The sequence below is a fragment of the Drosophila grimshawi genome, unplaced genomic scaffold (assembly GCF_018153295.1).
Source record: "Drosophila grimshawi isolate 15287-2541.00 unplaced genomic scaffold, ASM1815329v1 contig_1367, whole genome shotgun sequence".
In the NCBI taxonomy this organism is placed as follows: domain Eukaryota; kingdom Metazoa; phylum Arthropoda; class Insecta; order Diptera; family Drosophilidae; genus Drosophila; species Drosophila grimshawi.
In genome coordinates, this window is record NW_025062889.1 from 10,868,982 (window position 1) to 10,878,202 (window position 9,221).

Sequence of the window (9,221 nt, forward strand, 5' to 3'; positions counted from 1 at the left end):
CTGAGCTGTTACATGCATATAATACATACAATAAAATTCGAATAACTAGTTTGTTTAATTTGCTGCTTAAAATATACATTTAAAGTTAAAAGTAAATGCTGGTAGACTTTTGTCAACTACGCATGGTAACACTGGATGCAAACTCTAACGATACTATCGGTGCAAAACAAGTACACGACTAGAGATGGTCAAATTGGGCTTGGCAGGGTTGGACACTTGTCGATGCGAAAGCGCGTTTTATCCATTTTCTGCTAAATATGTACACACTTTGATGGAAAAAGAGAGAGAAAAAAATTAGGGCCACAAAAAGGTTGCAAACATATTTGATAAATTCAAATAAATACGATTGCACGGCGACGGTGCCAACAAGATAAAACGCGCCACGCACTGTGCCGACACCCAAAGCTGGTAACAAACGCCAACAACAATTCAACTGCGTGCACAGTTAGCGAAATCAGGACAAATGGCGGAAAACGGAATGCGTGTCGGCCCAGGGTCAACATCGGTGGTAGCAGTAGCTGCAGCTGGCGGATCGTGTGTGGGAGTGGCAAATGCTGGCACCGCCAACGGCGAGCACGAGAACGAACACAATGCGGCAGCGGATAATGAGAAGGCGCAGCCGGCGCGTCTCAACGAATCGGCACAGAAATATATGCAGGAACTTATGAGCGAACGATCCCGCATGGAGAACCAATATCCACTAGCACTAAAACTTATTGACGAAGGTACAAAATCCAACTGCTTACCATATCTATAAATACATATATATTTGTGTTTGTGTGTGACTTTTGCAGCTTTAGAACGGGTGCAGCTAAATGGCCGGATACCGACGAGAGATCAGTATGCCGATGTGTATCAGCAGCGTACGATTAAATTGTCGCAGAAGGTGCACGTGCCGATCAAGGATAAGAAATTCAACTATGTTGGCAAATTGCTTGGCCCCAAGGGCAACTCACTGCGCCGGCTGCAGGAGGAGACACAGTGCAAGATTGTCATATTGGGTCGTTTCTCGATGAAGGATCGTGCCCGCGAGGAGGAGTTGCGCAATTCAGCGGACGCCAAATATGCCCACCTCAATCTACCGCTCCATGTCGAAGTGTCGACCATAGCGCCGCCAGCGGAGGCCTACGCACGCGTTGCCTACGCCCTGGCCGAGATTCGGCGCTATCTGATACCCGATAAGCATGATGATATACGCCAGCAGCAGTATAAGGAGCTCATGGAGGATCCAGAGGCGGCCAAAAAGCTATCACTTCGCCAGGTGCAACAACACCAGCAGCAGCAGCAGCAACAACAACAGCAGCAGCAGCAACAACAACAACAATCAGCTGGAGGCAGTGGCGGCGGCGGCGGTGGCAATGGCAACAATCGCTCCTGCGGCAACTACAGGTGACCATTATCATCAGTCAAACAATCAATCAATCATGCATCTATCAATCATTTGCAGACAAAAGTTTCAGCAGCAATCGCACTATCATCACAACGACGAGACTGTCTATTATCGTTCCCACAACAATGGCTACCACCAGCCAAAGCCCTATGTGCCAGGTGAGTAGTCAACCACTTGCCAACCCATCTGCCTCTCTATCTCTCCGTAATCCTCATCTCTTTTTAGCTACCCAACGGGGCAATGCAATGCATACCGCATTGCCGCCGCAGACAATTGTACGGGAATCACCCTGCATGCTGGTCAGTTCGGCCAGTTTTAATGGACGCAATGCTGCGCTTGGTAATGCCAGTGGTGGCATTATGGCCAACACTATTGTAACTGCCACCGGTGGCACTGTGCCGCCAAATATACGGCACTATCGTCCCGCCGCCCCCTATCAGTTTGTCAAGAAATAATACAGAAGCAATGCGCCGCCACCGCCTGCTGCCGCTCGCTGTTTGTTCACCATTTTGTCAACATCCGCATCATCATCATCCACATCATCAATGTCGTCATCTCATCCAAACGCATGCCCCGCCTAGCAATGTGCATATACATATATATACAATCATAGATACATACATACATAAATATATATATACATCTCTAGTATATTATGCATGTGCATGCGCCGCCATTTGATTGGGCTTTTCGGTCGATTTCAGGCCAGAGCCGGAATCTCAAACCACACACACACATTCACACTCGCACGCACACTGCTCCAAAGGTAGATGTAATAAGTACACACACAATTTTCATACATTTGACTTTAACAAAAAAGATTTCGAAAAGTGGAAAGAAAAAAAAAACAATGAGGAGACAAAACCACACCAAACCAAACATAACAAAACGAAATGAAATGAAATGAAATGAGTAAATTGTACGTTTAAGAAATTAGCCTAAGTAGACGAATGCTCCAAATGAACACGAACACTCACAACACACAATCAAACATACACACACACATACACATACAGACACACACACTGAATAACACTATGATTGGGCTTTCGATTGTTTTGAGGGGGAGGAAGACTCGTTAGATGCCATTTTTGTAAGCTTACTGTTTTTGTTGAACCATTTTTATATTGTTTGTGTTTTTACGAGCATTTTGTGTAAAACGGAAACCAACTCTTGACAGTTGTGGATCGCTCATCCAGCTGGGGCACCCCCTACAAAAAACAAAAAATAATATCTTGATTTTTAATTTGTTTTGTTTGTCCTTTTTTTTGAATTGAATTGATTATTAAATGTTTACAACATCATTTCATATTTATTTGTGTATACTTAATGCATACAATTTTTATTTATAATTTTCTTCTCCGATGCTATAATTACACAAATAGGAGGCTTCTTTTTTCCTTTTTTGTTACATTTGCAACAAAAAAAAGTCATGTAAAACTGACAGATAAATGATTTTTATTTGCGTGTAGTAGCTAATCACATGCACACTGAAGCACACACATAAAGATACATATACCCCTACATATAATCAAGCATACAATACATATTTACATAAAAATATATAAACCAAAAATAAAAACAAAAAAAAAAAACAACAAAAAAAACAAAAATAATTAATACAAACATGAATCTAAACATATATCGGCGAAAGCGCGATTATGACTACTATAATACGATACATAACATACATAGCTTAGCATTATTACATCATACAAACAAACAAACAGAAAACGATCAGCAGATACACACACACACACACACACACATATATATATATATATATATATTTAAAACCAACAAAGATACATTTAATGAAAATGAATGCAAAAAAACCCCACACACATAATTGTTATTGTTGTTGAAAGCAACTAAAATTGTAATAGAATTATGCAAATATACAAACAAAATATGATGACAATGTTAAATTGCAGCTTACCATATTATTTGTGAATGAGACGAGACGAGAAGTTAATTGAAATGAAATGAATGAAGAACTACTCTCGATTTTTGACCGAACGCCAAAAAAACCAAAAAACTAAAAAAAAACACCTAAGAATACGGATTACGGTACATGTTAGTTATAAAGCGCTATTATTTGAGTTTGAGTTTCTTTAATGCATTTCTCCAAAAACTACAACTACAACATGTATGCCGAGATATTCACTTGTAATGTTTTATGCATGTGATGATTGGGCGTACTGCGAGCTTATGAAGCGACTAAAACATCATTTCAATACCTACACACACACACACACACACACACACACACACACATACACACACACACCTACACACACACACACACACACACATTATACTTATTTTACAGTGCATTATTATATATTGCTGATTATCGTTAAATAAATTCACAATTTGAATTGAATATGTTGAATAAACTTGAATCTAAATTATTTTCTGTTTTATTTCGATAAGATTTTAATTCATGGGCTAATTTCCAAGACCAAAGACTATTCCGTTGAAGAAGAAATTCTAGATTCATTTCCTAATTGATACAAGTGCAATAAATTAAAATATTGACTGGAAAACTAAAGTTAATCAGAGTCTTGCCTAAAATCAAATATTAAGCTTTAAATATTTTTAATCCAAGTCGCCCACAATCTAAAAACGCAAAAATTATGCATTATAATTTATCCCATTCGATTTACAGTTTACTTCTGAAAATATTTGAAGTCAGTTTAAATATTTTGAAATCCTTTATTTAATTTAATTAACTTTTTACAAACTAAAAACAGAGCTGGATTGATGATCTAGTTAGTTTACAAGCCTCTGACAAGTTGCATTAGCGTGTAAGGATTCATATTGCTCATAAATTTAAGTTGCTCCTCGAAGCCTGGTTGCGCTCTCGAGATCCAGTGGCGATCCAAATAATAATTGATGTAGCTTAAGAACTCCTTGTCCGTGTAGTTGCCGACATGGACGGGCACAAAGGGATCCAAATGCTCGAAGCCATCCTTGCCAAGCAGATAGCGTGGCATATACGAAGCCATATATCCTTCGGTCATCGCTATTTTATCCACGGACAGAACACACACACCATTCGTCCAGTCGTAGTTGGTGATGTCGAGGAAGGGCTGCGTCAGCGTGATCCGCTCCGGCGTCACACGCTGCTTGTTGTCGGAAAAGATGCGGGTAATGGGATGAAAGAATGCATTGAATCCATCGATGGCCACCATTATCTTACACTGCCGGGCACTGGCAAGCTGCTTCAGTTCCGCGAGTAGCGCCGCTGTTGTCTCCGATGCATACTTAATGCGTGCAATGCCATGCTCCACCAGTTCCATTAGTGGAGCTCCTGCTGGCGTGCTCTCACGCTTACTCCACACATATTCCTTGCTGGTTTTAAGCTGCAGTTTGCCGAGCAATTTGGCGTTTTGCGTCTTGAAGTGCACCAACCAAGCGGCCGCATCGAATGGAAGATCAATGAAGCCCTCTTGGCTCGCTGAATTGGCCGCCTCCTTGGGTCGCTTCATCCAGTTGGGTGCCCAGGGCACATGCACCAACAGAAACTCATTCAGTGCACCATAATGCAACACATGCGCCATAGTCAGAGTTTTGCCCACACCATTGTCACCATAGAGAACGTAACGGACCGCTGGGTTCGTCAGATCCGCATTCTTGATGTACTGCAGCAGCTCCAGTGCTGGAGATCTGACCATCAAGCAGGCCTCGGTGAATGTTTTGATCTGTTGCTCGTATTGCTTTGGCAGGCCGCCGCCACTGAAAATTTGTTTCTTCTCCTCAACGGGTATCGTATAGAACTTGGCCACATGCAGCTCTGAGTGCTCGCCGGGATTAGTTACACCAGTGCGAAACTCATTCGTTGCGGCAGAAGAAGTATCTGCAGCAGCCGGCGCCACATTTGTTGACATCTCAGCTGCAGGACTGGCAATGCAGGGGGCTATTGCATTGCGTTGCAGGTGAGTCGAGACACGCGACAGGTGCACAAATTGTTTGCGAAACATTTTCATTAACAATTTACAATTTACAATCCAAATTGAATCGCTGCCTTCGAACGTGTGTATTAAATAAGAGCTGCAAGAACAGCTGGGGCATGTATCGAAAACCGATGACACTCGCGTGCAATAATCGATGACTATCGAAATAAGTATTTCGCTGTTAACATTTGTATGCATTTAACAGACTGAAAAAATGAAATCTTGTTGTTTATTTTCAAATAGGTAAGGGTTGATATCTATATAAATTTATTCTTCATTTTCGAAGTACCAACTGGCTAAGACAATTTTTTTAGAACTAAGCTTTCAATTTTATTTTTCTGTTGACTAAAACTGATCTGTTTATTTTAGGTCCTTATTAGAAATGCATTTCCAGCTATAACCGTCGCTTGGCAATCGGCTTTCGATTAGGGGACATATCCAAGCCAGATGCATTCGCACGCCGAAAACACTTCTCAAATTGTGGTAGATTCCGCAATTGTATTTGGGATGACGACCACATTCAGCACTTACCGCACCACGTAACACAATGGATACTTGTTGAATCAATGCCATACTCGCACAGATCAGTGTGAATATGTTCAGGCCAAAGATTATGATCTGTACATTAACCCAGAAACTGCAGCTGGGTATGTGCGCTGGAAAGCGTACGACTAGCGCATTTTTCCAGCAGTTGGCGACGCCATCAGTGAACACAACTATGTACAGCGTATTGTAGACCAATGCGTAAATCGCACCAACAAACAGATAGAAAACGAAGCACACAAAATAGCGATGATTGTGATGGCCAATGCAACAGCCCATGAAGCCACAGTGATGATCTCGCTTGAGAATACAAACACCACAATATCGACAATGCCATGATCTGGGCGGTGCAAATCGATCGCAAGTCTTGCAATGACGCCACTCCAAACGTTCGGCATCCGCTGCTGAAGGTTCTCTCACAGTCTCAACTGCAGGTTTGGATTGGATATGTTTGAATATGTTTTGCGGTCTGAATAAACTGATATTACTCACATTTAACGCTGGTGGCAATTATCATACAGGCTATCATATTGCCATGTATGTTGAAATATATCAACAGGGCCATTATAATTGTAAAATCGTATGGGAAAGAGTCCGGTTCATGGATTTCTGGCAGCACAACAATGACATCGAAAAGCAGTACGATGGGCAGAAGTACGCTTATTATTAGAAAGTATACGAAATCCGATGCATTTCGTATTATTGGAATGCGATACTTCATTCCGGAATTATGAAACTTAACAAATGAAATGTTGATTTTTATGGGTTGCCAGCTGTGAAATGTGTGCCTGATGTAAACTTCATTGACAATTTCAACAAACATTCAATATCGAAAGATTCATGTCAATAATTTCTTTTTTAAATAAGAGTTTCTTATCAGATGAAAAAAAAAAAATACTACATAGACCCATATCAATTTTCATTAATAGAATCAATTACATTAAAAGTACAGTAGCTAGATAATGTTTCAAATAGATATAAGACCTACTGTTTGATGCGCGCCTTTTTTCTTGATAAGATTTTTGTTTTAGAAAGTAATGTCTGGCATGAGAACATGTCTCCATTTTTATTGCTGCTGTCAGTTTGGAGTATTCTCTTTATTTCCGTTACTTTCGGATACTCGTTTCAATTTGGGCAATTGCATCCTTCAGCAGTGCCCATTGCTGAAGTTGACATTGCTTGGAACTGTTCTTTATTTAACTATATGTATGCCGAAGCATCACCAATCGAGGTAAATACATTAAAGTCGTATATCTTCTAAATACATATGTTTCCTTCAATTATAGGATGAAATGAAATTTAGAGTAAACCAGATATTAGTTATTGATGACAGTCAATTGGATTCGAAAGTAAACGCAACGATTATCCATGGTGGTTTTGGTTTCAATTATACAATATTAGGCCTGAGCTGCTTTCAATCGGATAAAACTCAACCAAGAAATGCCAAGGTAACTGTTCTCATCTATGGCCTGCTCATCGAATAGAAGGATTCAAAACATGTCTACCGAAAAATGTATTAAAACAATAATATCATGAACCGCTTTAGTTTGAATCGGAATGAAGATTTGGAAGAGCGTTGGCAAAAAACACTTTTTATATTGAAGTTGATTTCGAAGATTAATTTGTAATGTTTTTCTCTGTCAATCCATAAGAGTCAATGAGGTTATTGAGATCAAATTTGCAGAGCTTAAAGTTAAGATAAAACAGTGATAACTTTTAATAACATGTAAATTATTTATATTTCTATAATTTTCTATAAATAAGTAACATTTAAAGGGAAGTTCCAGATGCTATAGCTAACTTGACTTTTTGGTAGGCACTAACTCTTCTGTAGAGCTGATCTTCCACGTGTAACCATCATCGGGCAAGGGGCTTTTGATCAGTGGAGATAGCCAAACGACATGCATTCGTTGGCCAAAAACACTTTGCAGATTGAGCAAAAGTCCATTATTATATTTGTGTGGCTTGCCACTCTCGGCACAGACCTCACCACGCAGCATAATGGGTACATGATACCACAACATGACAAGTGCATATAACAGTGCCAAGATGTTCAGGCAATAGAAAAATAGTTGTAGATTCGTCCAAAAGTTGCCCAGGACCAGCATGGACATGGGACACAGTAGCTTAACGAGAGTTATCCACTTGTAGTATATATCCCCATTCAGCACCCACATGAACACAGAGTTATAGGCAAGGGCATACAACGATCCGACGAATAAATAGAATATGAAGCACATAAAGTAACGATGATTCTCGTGTCCAATGCAGCAACCGGTGAAGAGGCAGTGATGATCTCGTTTCAATATGCAAACACCACACACCTTGCAGTGCCACGATCTGGGCGGTGCTAATTTATCACAGATTGTGCAATGCCGCCACTCCAAACGCTCAGCTGACCCAACTGGCGGTGCTTCGACGAGCTCTATGAAAAGTGTTTATATATAAATATAATTGATTGAGTAATTGTATAACTCACTGTCAACGCTGGTGTCAATCATCATGCAGGCCACCATATTTCCCTTGATATTGAACAGCATAAACATGGCCAATAGAAAGGTGAAGCTGTGTAGCAGACTGCCAGGTGCATGGAATTGTGGCAGCACAACAATAATCTCAAAGATGAATACAATTGGCAGAAATACGCCAATGACCAAGTAACACAAGATATCCACCAGCCGGCGTGGAAGCGGATTGCGTCGAACCCTCATTCCGACCGCACTCAATTGAAACTGTTTTAATTGTAATAACGAGCAATAAAAATAGCACCGTCTCTCCCTAACCGGTTTGTGAATCACGTGCAGAAGCTTTTTGTTGTGTGGAGCAAAGCTTTCTTATCAATGCTTGCCCCACAATGAGACTGAATAACATAAATAAATAACTATATAAACATTGTATGCATTACGAGTAAAGTCTATTTGTTATTCTCTCACTTGGCTGAGTTTAAGCTTGTGCTGTGGAAAAGCTTTTGTTTTTTTCTTCACAATGAGCAATGATTAAGAATATGATGAAGATAAAGGTAAATGTTTTGTTTCAATTTCATTGTATAGAAATACAAATATGCATACAATGATTGACTGAATTTGCTATATTTGTGGCTTAAGTGTACATTTTGATGTACAAAAGTACTTATTTGTACATAACCATTAGATGCACAATGTGTACTTAATGTAGCGAGAAATCTGGTTCTGCTTTATGAATAAGTGTTTAGTGTTTAATAATTTAAATATATTTTGCGCTTGTTCCAGATCAAGTGTTATTTTTTATTTTTTTTATATATTAAAATTCCAAACATATTTAAACTTAAAGTCACAAAAGTTAAGTTCTCT

The 9,221-nt window shown here is 39.8% G+C and overlaps 5 protein-coding genes across 5 annotated transcripts; 2 read left to right on the forward strand and 3 right to left on the reverse strand.

Annotated features, from left to right (window-relative positions):
* The first annotated feature begins 233 nt into the window (after positions 1-233).
* LOC6561073 (RNA-binding protein asd-2) lies at positions 234-2,227 on the forward strand. The gene is made up of 4 exons (XM_001986398.2): positions 234-725; positions 795-1,389; positions 1,448-1,548; positions 1,616-2,227. Exons 1-4 carry the CDS (start codon positions 464-466, stop codon positions 1,843-1,845), a joined length of 1,188 nt encoding a protein of 395 aa, XP_001986434.1. The 5' UTR covers positions 234-463; the 3' UTR covers positions 1,846-2,227.
* Positions 2,228-4,094: 1,867 nt separating this feature from the next.
* Positions 4,095-5,434, reverse strand: LOC6561074 (28S ribosomal protein S29, mitochondrial). The gene has a single exon (XM_001986399.2). It carries the CDS (start codon positions 5,380-5,382, stop codon positions 4,171-4,173), a length of 1,212 nt encoding a protein of 403 aa, XP_001986435.1. The 5' UTR covers positions 5,383-5,434; the 3' UTR covers positions 4,095-4,170.
* A 130-nt stretch (positions 5,435-5,564) lies between these two features.
* On the reverse strand, positions 5,565-6,673 carry LOC6560860 (probable palmitoyltransferase ZDHHC24). Its single transcript, XM_001986400.3, has 2 exons — positions 6,385-6,673; positions 5,565-6,320 (listed from the first exon to the last, which is right to left on the reverse strand). The coding sequence occupies exons 1-2, from the start codon at positions 6,611-6,613 to the stop codon at positions 5,710-5,712; spliced, it is 840 nt and encodes a 279-aa protein (XP_001986436.1). The 5' UTR covers positions 6,614-6,673; the 3' UTR covers positions 5,565-5,709.
* Positions 6,674-6,914: 241 nt separating this feature from the next.
* Positions 6,915-7,607, forward strand: LOC116804999. The gene is made up of 2 exons (XM_032734505.1): positions 6,915-7,123; positions 7,179-7,607. Exons 1-2 carry the CDS (start codon positions 6,947-6,949, stop codon positions 7,374-7,376), a joined length of 375 nt encoding a protein of 124 aa, XP_032590396.1. The 5' UTR covers positions 6,915-6,946; the 3' UTR covers positions 7,377-7,607.
* Positions 7,608-7,623: 16 nt separating this feature from the next.
* LOC6560917 (probable palmitoyltransferase ZDHHC24) lies at positions 7,624-8,637 on the reverse strand. The gene is made up of 2 exons (XM_001986401.2): positions 8,372-8,637; positions 7,624-8,317 (listed from the first exon to the last, which is right to left on the reverse strand). Exons 1-2 carry the CDS (start codon positions 8,601-8,603, stop codon positions 7,689-7,691), a joined length of 861 nt encoding a protein of 286 aa, XP_001986437.1. The 5' UTR covers positions 8,604-8,637; the 3' UTR covers positions 7,624-7,688.
* Between the last annotated feature and the right edge of the window lie 584 nt (positions 8,638-9,221).

Bases quoted from the DNA above. Each gene is read 5' to 3' on its own strand.
- LOC6561073 (XM_001986398.2), top strand. From the start codon at position 464: ATGGCGGAAAACGGAATGCGTGTCGGCCCAGGGTCAACATCGGTGGTA. The intron at 726-794 runs GTACAAAATCCA...TGACTTTTGCAG, and splicing joins ACTAAAACTTATTGACGAAG to CTTTAGAACGGGTGCAGCTA. The intron at 1,549-1,615 runs GTGAGTAGTCAA...ATCTCTTTTTAG, and splicing joins GCCAAAGCCCTATGTGCCAG to CTACCCAACGGGGCAATGCA.
- LOC6560917 (XM_001986401.2), bottom strand. From the start codon at position 8,603: ATGAGGGTTCGACGCAATCCGCTTCCACGCCGGCTGGTGGATATCTTG. The intron at 8,318-8,371 runs GTGAGTTATACA...CACTTTTCATAG, and splicing joins GATTGACACCAGCGTTGACA to AGCTCGTCGAAGCACCGCCA.
- LOC116804999 (XM_032734505.1), top strand. From the start codon at position 6,947: ATGTCTCCATTTTTATTGCTGCTGTCAGTTTGGAGTATTCTCTTTATT. The intron at 7,124-7,178 runs GTAAATACATTA...CTTCAATTATAG, and splicing joins CCGAAGCATCACCAATCGAG to GATGAAATGAAATTTAGAGT.
- LOC6560860 (XM_001986400.3), bottom strand. From the start codon at position 6,613: ATGAAGTATCGCATTCCAATAATACGAAATGCATCGGATTTCGTATAC. The intron at 6,321-6,384 runs GTGAGTAATATC...CCAAACCTGCAG, and splicing joins AATTGCCACCAGCGTTAAAT to TTGAGACTGTGAGAGAACCT.
- LOC6561074 (XM_001986399.2), bottom strand. From the start codon at position 5,382: ATGAAAATGTTTCGCAAACAATTTGTGCACCTGTCGCGTGTCTCGACT.